The 15,526-nt window shown below is 45.9% G+C and overlaps 1 protein-coding gene across 2 annotated transcripts in view; it reads left to right on the top strand.

The window, feature by feature from the left end:
- LOC144178691 (uncharacterized) overlaps positions 1-15,526 on the top strand; it is a 266,572-nt gene that overhangs the window by 205,452 nt on the left and 45,594 nt on the right. Inside the window, exon 1 of one of the 2 annotated variants that reach the window (XM_077706710.1) lies at positions 10,669-11,188. The exons of the other annotated variant lie outside the window; for it this stretch is intronic. Coding sequence (XP_077562836.1) covers positions 10,744-11,188 — 445 coding nt within the window. The 5' untranslated portion in view covers positions 10,669-10,743. Of the gene's footprint in view, positions 1-10,668; positions 11,189-15,526 lie in introns of those variants that run through there. 2 annotated transcript variants of the gene reach the window in all.

The raw sequence follows: 15,526 nt of genomic DNA, 5'->3' as shown, positions 1-15,526 counted from the left end.
CAACTGTTTGCACGCTCTTTTCAAACACTCGTACGTTCTTACACTTCCATTTCCAATAGGCGTGTGTCCCCGGGAAGCTGTCTACTGGTTTCAGTTTCGACACAAAGGAGTTCCATTGTGAAATAACGCAGAAGAATGAACGAAAGAAACGGGACATTTTTGTGCGTATGTGTGTCTTTGAGTATGTGGCGATGTTGGAAACGGCATGCTATATGACACGATATTGCCAGAATTGTCCCGTTGCCTCACGTGATTACGGTAGTGTTAAATTACGTCAGGCCAAGCGTCTCTTTTATTCAGCAAAAGCTGTTATGAGTCTAGAAAAAAAGGTTGAAGTAGTAAAGGAATGAGATGCGGCAGCATCTAGGAACAGCGGCCTCCTGTCTCGCTAATCGTCACCCTACTGGTTCGGTGTCGAAACCCGCGAAGATTCAGGCCCAACCCCAGAACCTTTTTCTATATCCTCCCCCCACCGAAGATAGAGGCCCGATCCCCACATTCCCTTTTTCTACATCCTCGCTCAGGACGATGGAAACTTAGTGTCCATATAGGCCCACAGATCATTCACGTCGGTTTCCGTCAAAACATCGTTCCTGTGGAAAAGCTTTTGACTGGGGTCATAGCTGCCCTCTTATCCGACTCTTCCTTTGCGACCAACTTGTTTAAATGAAGCTTGCACTCCTTGAAAAGCTCCTCCCACAAATCGTACTTTCAGCGGAATTCGTCGCGTCGTAGGGGGCCAAATACTCATTACGACAAAGCCAACTACACTCAAATCTGGTTACTACGAACCCCACATCAACGAATTTCTCAAAATTTTGAATATTTCAGGACTCCCTTCCAGATTGACAATATTTTTAATGTAAAAATATTTCAGAACTACGAATTTCAATGCAGCGTATATTTCAGAATAACGCATGTAGTTTATTTTTCCCATTAAAATCAAAGAACATCAGTATTGCGAATTCGGCTAAAAGTAACAGCGCCGCAACTCTCGCGTGAAACAGAAACCGCCGTTTCTCTTCGTATCCCCCGAGTGCAGTAGCTATCATCATCATAAAGTCGAGTGCCAACAGCTTGCGCCGCCACAAAGCTGTGGATTAATGTAAGTAGCCTAGCAGGCCAAGCCGCGTTTGCCTCTTTTCTCTCTCGTTGTTTTGGGTAACGATGGCTGGTCGGTCGTTCTTCACGCTAGTCACGTGTGCCGGCAGTATTTATTTGTTGTGGGTGACTTTGGTGCGAAGTCCGTGCGAGATCCAAAGATGAGTGTAGCTAGCGACAAGGCAAAGAAGTAGCAGGAGCAGTCATTGCCTTTAGTGACAATGACGACGCGAAGGAAGACGGCGGTGGTTCACCGAACACAGCAGAAAATGAGAACGTGGTGAACATTGATGTTTTAGTGCACATTAACCAAGTCCTGAGATTTAATTATGCTCCAACCAATACATAGACAAAACCCGACGTTTCGAAGCCCGCTCTGTTTCTTCTTCGGGGGTGACTGGGGCCAAGCTGCAGCTGCGTCTTATATTGAACATTTTGACAGATTTCTGTCTTTGGAAAGTTACTGAACTGAGATTTAATTATGCTCCAACCAATACATAGACAAAACCCAACGTTTCGAAGCCCGCTCGGCTTCTTCTTCAGGGGTGACTGGGGCCACGCTGCAGCTGCGTCTTTCATTGCTCGGTCCGCACTTTCATTGCTCGGTAAAACAACGTACCTGATGAGGTATTGTGCACGGTTGAATGTGTAGAGGCGTTCCTAACCTGTCGTGCATGCTGCGCGCACTTGAAGAAAATAACTCACTCCTTCAAGTAAAGCAGCTTTGTAGTGGGTGCAACATTTTTATTGGGGAGTTCGCCTTTCTGCAGACGCTAGAACTAGGGTTTGCATACGTCATTTTCATTCCTAGCATGAGCACTGGCTTAAAACCACCAGTTTTTTATTACAGCGATATCTCAAAATAATGAAATATTTTCGGTGGTCTCGCGTGATTCATTCAATCGAGATTTAACTGTATACAGAAATAGCCAAGTTTGAAGCGGAGCCAACTTTACAAATATTTTGTTCGCATGTCAGGAAGTGATGGTGCTATACAATGTGTCCGTACCCTACATGCACCTGTCACTGCATCCGTAACAAACATCCTTCCTTCCTTGTTCGCGAATAGTAAGTGCACACGTTTCCGCGTTGTTCTCTCTATGGATAGAGAGAACACGCTGACCGGGGGACACGCCCGGTCAGCATGTCTGAAACTGTCATCCCCTTCCCCTGCACGCTTGGTTATCATTACGTTGGAGTTCTCTATGGTAATCATAGACCCGCACTTAAGAAACCTTCCAAAGTATAGGTCCTGAAGAACGCAGTCGAGTTGCTGAAGAAGTCCTAGCGGAATTGAATAAATACTAGTGTTACCCGCAAATATTAATTGTTTCAAGTGCTCCCCATCCACCAAACCCGAACCGAGCGGTTGCTCGCTAAGTTTTTGGCATTCATAGGGCAGTTCTCTTTACTAGGCCCCAAAGGACCCACTAGGTCTTCCCAGAAAAAATCTGTTTTGCTGTTGTGCTCAAAGTTGAAAAAGAGTGCCGCTTATTCGATTGAGTATTATTTTTGCAAAGAACTTGCGCAGAATAGAGAGTAGGATGCTGGCCCTGTAATTTCTTTGTGAACGCGAATTATAGGTTCACATTTCTCAATATCCCCACATCCGTAATACTGAAGTTTCCCAATTAACTTTTTCTAAACACACCGTCTAGAAAGGCTGTAAATAATTCCGATGCGAATGTGTCTCCCTCCAGGACACCCCTTCAGATAGCTCAAGTTTTAGTCTCCTTATGCAAGGGGAATCGTGCCCGTGCATCCTTCGTCCCTGTTGACAGCATGAATATATCTATTGTTGAGAAACCTTTCCTAAAGACAATATCCCCCCTCGGTCGTTGAAATTTCAGCGTGCCACTTATTCGATTAAGTATTATCTTTGCAAACAACTTGCGCAGAATAGAGAGTAGGATGCTGGCCCTGTAATACATGAGCCATTAAACATCACTATTTTGTGAATAAGAATTATAGGTTCGCATTTCGCAAAGCCTTTAGCAAATTTAAGGTCCAAAGGCATTGCGAGAATAATTAAGTGAGCTTATTTACCAAACGTTACCCCCAAAGCGTGATATATCGACAGTTATTTCATTCTCGCCTGCAGCTTTGGCTTTTTGATATCCTTTTAAATGTTTGCCTCTCATTCAATAGATCCTCTCCAATTGGGATTGTTCGTTCAATACTGCTTTCTGAATGAAGGTCGCACGCATGCAAGCCCGTGCAGAATTTCTCCGCCATTTTCAATATATCGCTCACGCTGTTCGTTGTATTACCCTGTTTGTTTCTGAGTGCATACAATCTACTACCCACGGTCAGTTTCTTTTTTTTTTTTTTTTTTTTAGGGGTGCGGAAGAGGTTGCTTTCGAACTTCCTAAACCTAACTTGTCAGTGGTCTTGTATAGACGATTCGCGTACCATCGCTGGAAAAGGCTGCAAGTTTTGTTGGCTGCTGAAAAGTCCGAAATGTTCACAGATTTGCTCTTACCTCAAGAATCTTCTTCACCTTTAAGCACAAACAGCAAAGCAGGTTGTTTCCAGGTAGACCTGGCGGATCCTTTGGGGTCAAGTAAAGAGAACTGCCCTATGCGTGCCAGCAACCTAGCGAGAACCCGCTCGGTTCGGGTTTGGTGGTTGGGTAAATTCTAAACAAGGGCTACCAACCCCTTTGCGTGGAACTCGCCAAGAACAAAGAAAGTCGGCGCGCAACTTTCAAATCACGGCATCAGAGAGACCTGTTGCATGGCCGAACTTTAGCGATGCCATGCGTAGATACGTATTGATGCAGACGTCTTCACGTATATGGTGATCAAAATTAAGTCGACAGTTTTTTTTTAATTAGGCGATAGATTTATGTGAATACCACCTCTACAGCGATGTTATGCGGCCAGGGGGACATAAAATTAAGTGATAATTATTGATGTTGGTGGCTCAATTAACTAAAAGTGTTTAATTAACTTTTTAGTGCCTGTAGTAACCCGACAAGTTTGTATTGCAAAGTTAGACGCAATCGTGTTTCTATGCAGTTTCATTTCGCCGAATTCTTCTAGCGCATTAGCACTCCGAGATATCTAACTGCGAAGTTTAATTGCCGTTCGCATGATTACGCATGGACTCGGTGGCCGAACTTACAAATGGATACGCAGCTTCTTGTCCGGAAGATCATTCTTTGTAATGAAGGAAGGCGGCCCAACATCGCAGCCTACCATTCAACGCGGTGTTCCTCAAGGTGGGGTGCTAAGCCCAATCCTTTTCAACCTCGCTATAATCGGGCTCGTACACGCTTTACCAAAGACCGTCTGTGTATCCATTTACGCCGATAGCATCTGTCTGTGGGCTTCGGGTGTCAATCGATTTCAGCTGCGAGCACGACTTGAAAAAGCGGTCAGTGTGACGAGAGCATACCTCAGAAAGCAAGAAATGAGCGTTTCTAGTGACAAGTGCGCGGTGGTTGCATTTACCCGAAAACACATGTCCCGATATCCCGTCACCATCAATGGAAAATCGATACCTTACTCCAGAAATCACAAATTTCTTGGCGTGGTCATCGACAGGAACATGTCATGGAGTGCCCACGTGTCTTTCTTAAAAAAGAAACTCACCGCCCTCGCCCACATTTTCAGATTTCTCGCTGGAAAGACGTGGGGCACATCTGTCAGAGGAATGCTGCAGCTGTACCAGGCGCTTTTCCTGGGAGTTTTGCGTTACAGCTTGCCAGCGATATCTAGTACATCTTCCACTAACTTTCGGGCGATCTAAGGAATCTAAGCGCAAGCTCTCCGCACCTGTCTTGGTTTGCCGCGATGTGCGTCAACAAAGGGAACAATATACATTGCCCAAGACCATCCTATAGCAAATTATGTCACCACTGAGACGCTACGCCCACACATCAGGCTCCTCACGAGGCTACCATGTCATCAACTTGCGCAGCTTCCTCGAAGTCGTACACGCTCTTCATTTGTAGCCATTGTCGCAGCGCACAGGGCTGAAGTACCATCAAGTTACACGGCTGCGGTCCCACCGTTCTCCCCGTTGTGGTGCCTGGCAACCCCCGAGATTCGTCTGCATGTTCCGGGCATTAGAAAGAAGGCCAACTTACCACCACTGGCTCTCAGACAGTTTTCTATGCAGTTACTGCATGAACACCACAATGACCGGAAGCATGTATAGACAAATGGTTCTGTGACGGCCTCAAGCTCGGCAGGTGCGGTGGTTATACCATCAGAATCAACCAAAATTCGATTCCGTGTCACCCATGTCACAATCTCGACGGCTATTGAACCCGCAGCCATCCGTGAAGCTCTTCAATACATTATGGAAGTTTCTCCTCAAAAATGTTTTTTTTTACCCACTCAAAAGGCGCCCTGCAAAGCTTCCCAGCAGCCCGGCGCTACGATCCTTTCACCAGCTGGTGTCAGAAACTCGAGAATTATTTGACCAAGCTGTCATAAAGGGCCACAATATTTTATTTCAGTGGCTGCCAAGTCACTGTGGAATCACCGGCAATGTTTCGGCTGATGCACCTGCCCGGACAGGCCATGACAGTGACAGGACCATCTTGCTTCCGCTTTCAAGGACTGATGCCGCTAGGCTGCTTGGTCAGTTCGCGCGCAGGATCTCCATTACTCAATGGAATACACCGTACTTTGTGCATCCGCGCCCGCATAACGAGGACCCTCTACTCCAGCGTTTTCTTCCGTGTGGGCTGTCTCGATCACAGTCTACTTTACTTTGTAGACTGTGGTTGGGAGTGGCCTTTACGAGAGCCAACTCCTTCCCTATCAAGATGGCCAGTATGGTGCCCACTGCGACGCCTGCGAGTTTGAAGAGACAATCGAACATATGCTTTGTTGTTGCCCGCAGTATTCACAAGAAAGACTTGTTTTGGCCGCCGAACTCAAACGATTGGACAATCAACCGTTCACAGTAGAGACTATTCTAGGACACCGACCCCTACAATCGACTTCGCAGAAGGCAACAAAAGCCCTTTTACTTTTTATGAAGCAAACAGGCTTAGCCGAAAGACTATAGTGCCCGCAAAGGGACTAAAGTGTGTGCGCGGCCCTGCTCTTTCCCTTTCTTTTTTGCCTGCCCTCTCTTTCATCCCCTACACACCCCTTCCCCAGTGTCGAGTAGCAATCCGGGCCGTAAGCCGGGATAACGTCGCGGCCTTTTCATTTGATTTTCTCTCTCTCTCTCTCTCTCTCTCTCTCTCTCTCTCTCTCTCTCTCTCTCTCTCTCTCTCTCTCTCTCTCTAGAAATCGAAGAACGGCGCAAAACTCCTCCCTTTTATTCTGTATTTCGATAGCAGTTCCGAGTACTGCAGATTCCTATTACGCCAGCCAAAACTGAATGAGTGCCAGTTATCACTTCTGCCTATGCCCCCGCCCTGTTGTCGAACTAACCCCATTTACAGCAGGCACGTCACAAAAGGGAGGAGCTTCGCGCCGGTCTTCGCTGTCTAACATGCGAATCATGGAAACGGCAATTAAACTTCGCACTTAGATATATCAGATTACAGATGCGCTCAAAGAATTCTGCAAGGTTAAACTGCGTAGAAACACGATTGCGTCTAACTTTCCAATACAAACATGTCTGGTTACTGCAGCCGCTCAAAATTTAATTAAACAATTGTAGTTAATTAAGCCACCGACATCAATACTTACCACCTGATTTTGTGTCCCCTGGGTGCATAACCTCACTGTAGAGGTACTCTTCACGTAAATATATGCGCCTGATTTTTTTAAAAATCTGTCGACTTAATTTTGATCCCCCTGTATATGCGGGATAATACACACGACCGCATTTCATTGCCAGCTTTGAGATAGCGTGCCCGATTGTTACTTCGCATTCGTTCAGTGGTGGATGCGCCCCAAATAAGCCAGTTTCTCGCTCACTTGAAGGCTTGTTCGCTTTTTCTCTCGGTTCCTTTCTCGCTGGCTCTTTCAGTATGAAGATTCATTTTGTATATTTCTTGTTCTCGATAACCTTTTGAGGGGAAGGTAAATCGTCATTTGTGCGTTAGACTCCTGAGATAAAACTTTGCAATGCCTTATTTTTGTCCTGCGAACAAGGGGCTTTCTGTTCGGAGCATTACTTGGCTCTGTGGGTACGCGGAAAAACATAACTGTGATAATTTACGAAAGCGCGAAGCTGTTGCCGGAAAGGCAAGCAGTGAACTACACGCTACTCAATATTTCGATGTCAGCGCATTGTCGTTTCTAAGACTAGCCTGCGTACTAGCGCCATATTGCCCTTTGGGTAATTTTGGACTCACATCGCCTATAGCTCAAACGATGAAGCCCTATCTATATACCGTCCGTCACTCAACGCAACTGAGAAGCGGTGTTGTATGATAACTATCATTAGGCAATTTGCGCGGTTTGAGGACAAGTACATCAAGAGAGCGATTCCGCCCCTCTCCTAGTTGTCTTTCTGCCAGCATCAATTGAAGACGCCCAGACGGTCCTAGTTGTAGTCGAGGGGATGCTATTGCAATATAAGTATGGTTCTGCGTTTTCGAAGTTTATTTTTGAGCATATTCGGAGGGCGTTTTTCGGTGTTTATTTATTTTTGCAAATTCGGAGTTTTTCGGAGCGTCCTTTCAGAGTACACAGAATTCGGAGTTTTTTCGGAATATTAGGGTAGTGGAGTATTAATCTTTAGGAAGTGCAATGTGCAACAATAAAAAAATCAAAAAGCAGAGACATTTTTATCGCACAGTCAATATTTGCAACATTCTTGGTGACATCCATTTACAACTTGTTGTAGTATACGCAGGCATATTTTCCAATGTTAGTGTCTGTCACCGCAGCACGCTTCTTCCGACTGACCACGCGAAACATTGAGAATGCTCTTTCGACATTCGCACTAGATATGGGAAGACCCAGCTAATCCCGTGCGGAACGTAAGTGGAACGAACAAAAGTGGAAACATGAAAATATAATAGGAAAAGCTGTTCGAGGATGCCAGGGAAAGATAAAGGTTAGTCTCGTTTTCACAGGCGGTCATCCCTGAATTCGGAGTTTTTCGGATACATCCAAATTCGCAAAATTTTTACCGGCGAGTGTTTTTCAGATTTTATCGGATTTATCCGAGAACGCAGAACCCTAAATATAAGGTATGTAGTGTGGGCAAAAAAAGCAGTCAGGGGCCTCGTTTGCGGGTGCCAATGAAGTCAGTGCCTCTGCCATTAAAGCTGCAGGAACAATGGGCACAACCGATGTGAACTTTGTAAAGATTCCCAATACGAGAGTGAACAAATTTTCTCTGAGAAGGCTTCAGCAACGCTCAGGTTACATGTGCCCTGGCTCAAGGCAACGTGATTAACTTGGTGATGATCGTGTTCGCATTAGTCTACGGTATATTCTGAGGATAGGCTATGTCGTTGAGTCAATGAGGTTTGCTTGAAAGAGGCGGGAGCTCACCAGCTGCGGAGCCAACATTACCATGTTGTTGAGTCAACCAGGTTTGCTTCAAATGGGCGGGGGCTCACCAGCTGCGGAGCCAACCTACGTCGTTGAATCAACGATGTTTGCTTTAAAGGGGCGGGACCTTACCCGCTGCGGAGCCAACCTTACTTGCTTTCCGGCACAGATTATAATAATAGGCTGATCCAATTTCTTTGTTTTAATGAACACTAATTACTGTAAAGCAATATGCATGCTGCATTACTGGAAACAAGAATACTTACCCTGGCGTCGCTCCACTTAGAGCTCGGAGGTGTTGCCTTTGACACTTAAAAACTACTTACAAAATAGTGTGGTTCCGTTGTGTCATCAGGTTTATTTGCAAGCTTCTCAATCGCAGCTTTCGCTTTGTACTGTCAGGAAGGTGAGGTGACTGTGAGAGGGAAAGAGGTTCCCAGCCTGCACCACATATGTATCGCAGGTGTACTTACGGGTCACAAACTCGAGATTCTGTACACTTGTAGGTACAGACCGGGCATTTTTTGCGATCACCCAGCGCCATGTAGCCCATCGGTTGGAACACTTTTATTTTTATCCAACTGGCAAAGGAGCTTTGCTGATATGCCTTCGTAGTCTCGGGGTCTAATCGTGAGTTTAGAGACGAACGCCGCGGGTTTGAGCCACAGCCGTGATGCATTTCTTTTTCTTACTCACGATTTTTTTAGTGTAAACTGTTCTCTGGCCTCAATTCTATGTACAGTCGATCCTCGTTAGATCGAAGTAGTATCGGGGCAGTGAATTAGTTCGTTATATCCGATATTAGTTGAAACCGTAGAGGTAAAAATCTGCTCTAAGATATTGGCAATCTCGCTCGCCCAACGATCCTAGATTTTAAAAAACACGAGGTAATCCTCATCTGTCTTCATGTGGCATTTCAAACTGAACAGACCGGAAACGTGAGAACGTGAAATTAAAACAGAACAAAGTTTGGTCGGAAAAACAGGCCTGCGTTATTATTTACTTGAAGGAGGATGTGAATTTCGCCTGGTGGCTTTTCACAGTCTGAGTAGAATGAAGTTTTTCACAGTGTCCACGCAATACAGGGCTTTTTCTACTTGTGCAGTTTTTCAAGCACTAAAAAATGGTTGTTTTGCCTCACTTTTTATGAATCTCGCTTTTATTACGCTAGCTGTCGAGTTTTGAGCCTCGCGGGAACCAAAGATTTCTTCGTTATAGCCGATATCACGCGGCTCTCGAGGTTTCGGTTTCATTATAAAAAGAATAGGTGTCACTGAAATGAAGCATGACCAAACAAACTTCGTATTTAGTTGGCTATATACCATAATTCGCTATATCAGTGTTCGCTACTACGAGGGTCGACTGTATTATTTTCGTAAAAAAATTTGATTTGTTATTCTTAGGCCATTTTGAGAGGTGGGCTGCGGTGCACCAACAGGTTTAATTAATGCTTTGCATCGCACTGGATGTGCCTGGTTTGTTCCTAACTTGGAATGGAATATCGCGTCCCAAATACTCAGGGACAGCAAGGGCTACAAGACGCTGTAAATACTAGTAACTGCGTTGGTGCCAGTAGTTGCAAGCAGTTGTGTCGCTTTTGTTGCGGGGGGAGGGCACAGCAACAGAGGAAGAATAGCGCTTCGACACTACACTATCTTTTTAATTAGGCGGCCCACTTGTGGCTGTCGAAGCTTCCGCTGTGGTCCGCCCCAAAAGCCACAAGAGGATATACGGTGCCATTCGTCTTACGTTGTCGATGGCTTGTCAGGATGAAAAATGTCGACGCCGCGGCGGCATGAAATATATGGCCGCCGATCATTACCAAAGGCCGTTCGGAGGTCGCCCCTAGCACTGAGTCATAAAGACGCTGCTCCGCCTATTCCGCCGCAGCTGCCGCCGCTTCCGAAGAGCACGACGGCGGCTCCTGGGGCGTGCGGTTCCCTAGCTGCGCGGCAGGTTTCTCCCCAGCGTCAAGAGCCGCTCCTGGTGGCCGCTAGGCGCTCCCCAGGCGGGGACCGCGCGGCGCGCGGAAAAGCGCTGCGCCGGCGATGTGGCAATCGCTCGGCACAGCTCGTCCTTCGCTGTTGGGGCGTTGTTGGGCACTTGGGGGCGCCTCGGCGAAGCAGCCGGCGGCAGGGTTAACGTCACGTGACCGCGAGCGTATCGCTGGTTAACGGCAGCTAGTCAGTTCCGTGTAGTCAAGTCAGCTGCGCGGCGGAATATGCCAGTCATGGTTCGGCAGGAGCTGAACTTGACCATCGCGCACAGCCCGGACGGCGGCGTAAAACAGAGCAGCGTTAACGGCACCGGCGGAGCGATGCAAGGCGGCGGCGCCGGCGGCACGGCCGGCTCTTCGCCCGCTGCAGCCGCGACCGTCGCGGCTCCTGCACCGGCGGCCCGGACGCCGTCGGGCCGCACGCCCAACTGTGCGCGCTGCAAGAACCACAACAAGACGGTGCTGCTGCGAGGACACAAGCGCTACTGCCCGTACGTGGACTGTGTCTGCGACCGGTGCACGCTGATCGCCAAGCGACAAGTGGTCATGGCCAAGCAGGTGGCCCTCCGCCGGGCCCAGGCGCTCGACGAGGCGATGGGGCGCACGGTCATCGAGGAGGTCGACCCCGAGGAGCTCAAGCTCGCCGCGGAGAGTGGAAGCATGCCTCCCGGTAACCGCTTCACTCCCCCTTACGTCCCTCCCCTGAAACATGCCGCCGGCCCCGTGGCTGGCAGCAGCCTAGGGAATTCCCAAACGGGCCGCGTGCCTCCCTTCCGGGCAGCACACCGTTCGTGGTTAATGCATTCCGTCCAGCGTTTTCCCGGCTTCTATGTGACGATTCAGTGCACCTCGCGCAACCTTTATGCAATCTATTTGGATTTTGATTTGCGTTTAGGCTGAACTTTTCTTGCGTGAGCTCAAATGTAATAACTAAAGTACGGTGTCAGCATATTTTAGGCGTCTCCTATTTGCCAAAGGTGCCTTCTTTGTCGACGCAGGCCTGGTAGATACGTTGCAACATCATCGCCGTCCTGCGACGAAGGTTCTTGCAACACTGCTATTGCGTTAAACAAGTTCCTCGTGCGCTGGTTATGTGCGTTAATGGGCATTGGTACAACGTATTACGCCGCAAAAAAGCGTATATATATATATATATATATAGTTTGTGTGTGTATGTTTGTACTGCAAGCAGTGCCATATTGGCTTTTGCTGCCTGTACGACAGCTATAGCCAATGCGGTTTTACACCCTCAAGCAATAGCGGTAACGCTTGAATATATGTTTTAAATTTTTGCATGGAACACAAGCTTACATGTGCAGCTTTCCCGCTCGTGGCAGTCCTTTCAACAGCGATTACTTTGCAGTTATTTAGCGTTATTGAAAATTATTTTGTGCTGCTAATATTGGGGGTGAAAACGTGCTGTGCGCACAGTTTCAAGTCTTCCATGCTTTGCGGCTAGGTTCCTGAGCCATGGAAACTATCCCATAGAAATGCATGGGGAGTAAGATGTGACAGCGAACTGCACATAAAATATTCAGACTCCTGGAATGTTCTTCTAGTGTTTTCATCTCCACGTTGACGTCTTGCTTTGTGCCAAATATGACTTTCCTAAAGTGGTTTCCCTAGATTCCTGAGAGGTCGGAATTTTGAGCGAGAAAGCTGGGTATGTCTCTGCTTCTGCAAGGGATACGTTTAGTCCTGCGCTTATGTAAATTTATGCGTCCAGGGAACTGTGCTCATTGAATAAAATACATAAAGCCGTGGTAGGTGCTTTGCCGCGCCAGCGCGATGCTACAAGCAGTTAATGAACGTTTATGTAGAGGCATGGTATTCATTTAATGCGGCGCCCTTGATTATGCGCCCTGCCTGCTTGATCAGATGGCCCTGTTCCATCTTTCAATACCTTGTCACCCGGATTCCTCTTGTCAACTGGTGCGGCTCCTGCGTAGATTTCTCATTTGTAAGCAAGCACTGCACTACACGCGTTTGCATTATTACATTGGCGTGCGTGAAGAAAGCTCTTGTTGAAAGCAAATGCATACACGCTGCTTCCCACGAAGGCAAACGTTCACCTTGTGCTCAGACTAGGCCCACAGCAGTGATAAGTCTTTCGCCGCCGTGACTTCTCTGCTGGCAAATTGTAATTGTAAAGCGAGCAGAAATCGCCGGCGGCTCAATGCAACGTACGCATATTTAAACACCAAAGCCGCGCACTGTCACGCTCACATACTGTCAACAAGAAATACCTTCCATTATGATCGCGATAAACGCTGTCCTTATATTTTTAATTCTTGCCGCGACATTCAGTGAAAAAAAAAAGAATCAGATACCGAAACGCACGTTGACAGTTTTTGTATTCACATTATACGCCGATTTGTTGTCACGAACAATTTCCACCATTTGCTTGAAAAATGAAGTGGCTAGTGCGTGAACATTTAGCGAATCTTCGGCTGTGTTCTTGTGTAATAGGAAAATCGCCATGCTGGTGATTGCAAATAGCCTAGCACAATGCTGCTTCAAGATGTGCTTCAACAATACAATGGTCTTCGTAGAATCTGTGGTAAGAAGTGGCCAGGTGGCACGGCTCAAATTACAGCATTTAGTCTTTCCCGCAAACCATAAAGGGATTCCAACTGCAACGTCAGAACGTCCACATTATCGTAATTTTCTTCAGACACTTAAAAACTTAAAGAAACATCACCACCCTTGTTTTTTTTTTTTTTAAACTTTTTTACACCCTTTTTGGCCGAAAAGGGTGTAAAAATCTTGTCCCATGGCTAACACCCTTAAAAGGTGTTTTGGCAAAAAAGGGTGTATGGATGAAAAAAGGGTGTTGAGCTCAACACCTTTAAAAAAGGGTGTTGAGGATAAACATCACCACCCTTGTTTTTTTTTTTTTTTTTTCATAGCGTGGAACCCTGTGTTTGATTATGGCCCAACTTAATTATATGTAACCTAAATTAACGCTATCAGAAGGCGCACGGAACTGAGTTACATTCATGGAAAAATGCGGGGCTTAAAAGCTGAGGCTGTGAGTGCGCATGGTACAAGGTCTTTGTCCTTTTTATTGGGCATGAACAGAGAGACCGCAAGGAATTTTCGATGGGAAATATTTTTCTTCTTTTGCCCTGTGCTACTACTGGTGCTACTGCGGAGCTTTTGCAGCTAAGTGCCGACAAAACGGGCAGCAAAACAAAACAAGGGCCAGGGATGTCACATCATCCCGTGCGTCAGGTGTCGTTTCTGAGAGCTGTCGCACATTGCCGCGTTTTATGGCCGCTTTTTACTGTGATCACACTTGACCAACATTGGTGCTGCAATAACGACACATTTTCCAAACCACTTTTGTTCCACAAGGCATACACTTTGGGGCATTGGTGACGTATGTCCTGTATACGCTGCGCAGGCTACAACCCGGTACACGTCTATAAGTTTGTGTCCGCTGGAACTAATGAAGTTGGCGTGAGCCACCCGCTCTAAAAATGTACGAGTTTTACTGCAGAAAAAAAGTCAGATCTTTCACCACCGTCGAAACCCAGAGGACGTTTGGTGGCATTCGAAGAGCCATGCAAGTTCATAAGATGTTTCGCTGTTCCCGACTATTTCATGAATGGTCGAAACACATAGTTGGAATTGCACGTTCTGTGGCTAAGGGGATGCGTGTCTTCTCCAATATTTTTTTCTGTGTTACCCGTAGTGACGTATTGTGCGATAAACCTTGCTTTTCCAACTTTCGTTTTTCATGTGCGTAAAAAGAAAGACTCGGTGTTGGGTAGCAGGCCTTCTGCACATTGTTACTCTTGTTGCAAGGATCAGTATTACCAAAATCTCATTTAACGAACGAGCATCTAAAGAAGTGAACACGATGCTCTAGTGAATTCTGGAGTGCGTTAAATTCGTTTCTTATGTGTGTATTATTTTTATTACCCCTTTATTTACTTAAACATACTGCAAATCCCACTTGAGGTTCTCGAAGAAGGTCAATGCAGAAAAGAACATTTTTACAAATCAGAAACAAGCAGGGACAGATTATGGTTAACGCGATAACAGAACTCGCCATAAATACAGCAAACAAGTGAAACATAACAGCGCTAATTTTTAGAAAAGCAGTGCTCCTGCAAATAGAATAAAAATATTACGTATTCGTTGCTATACTTAACGACTTAATAATGAGCGCGATCCAAATACAAACATTCGTGAAGTCGACAGAAACAATCGGAAATCAATCAAAAACACGAATTATATTTGGTTAGCGCATGGCGCAGTAATACTAATGGATGGGTACGTTGAAGTCGATTATTATTACAGCAGAGGGTCTCCAGGATAAGGGGCCAATGACAACAATTTATGGAATAAATCACTTTCAACTGATCTTAGTGTTGTCTAATGACAAGCTTCATGTAATAGAATAGTCCAAACTGTCCTACTGTGGACTCACTGGAAAAGAAAAAAGCTTAGTACAGTCTGTGGAAATGAGTATTCACTTAGTGACAACCAACGTTTAATACGTTGTCTTCTAGTTTATTGGGAATAAGTGTACCTTAATCCATATCTATTTATGTGACTATGGATTAGCACAGAGAGAAATTTTAAACGCAGTAATCTTGCTCGTTTGTTTTGTGGGCGGGTCAGTTATTTTGCATTTGTTGAAACATCCGCCGGACATCTTTTTTGTGTGTGTGGCTTCTATTTGTGGGGTAGGGTAACTTGTATCTGAAAACTAAACAGTAATGGCTTATTGGAATATCGATTTAACACAAGCATTGCAAGCCAATAGTTCGGACTCACGGATGCCAGACGGAAGGTTTCGATATTTTCGAAATTGGGAAAACTTTTACCGAGTCTCTTATCGCCCTTTTCCTTATCCAAGCTGTATAAGTCGTCGTGTATTTAATGTTATCGCAGAAGCAGGAAAATTCAATTTATTTCTGATTTTGCAGTCTTGCAGTTTTTGCTTTTTCTTATGTTTTGTATCCTTAATAAAAATTACTTAGTAGTGGAAAGATCT

Source organism: Haemaphysalis longicornis, unplaced genomic scaffold (assembly GCF_048455015.1).
Source record: "Haemaphysalis longicornis isolate Haplotype H1 unplaced genomic scaffold, Haemaphysalis longicornis Haplotype H1 scaffold_4, whole genome shotgun sequence".
Lineage (NCBI taxonomy): Eukaryota > Metazoa > Arthropoda > Arachnida > Ixodida > Ixodidae > Haemaphysalis > Haemaphysalis longicornis.
This window is presented reverse-complemented; position numbering and strand designations above follow the sequence as displayed.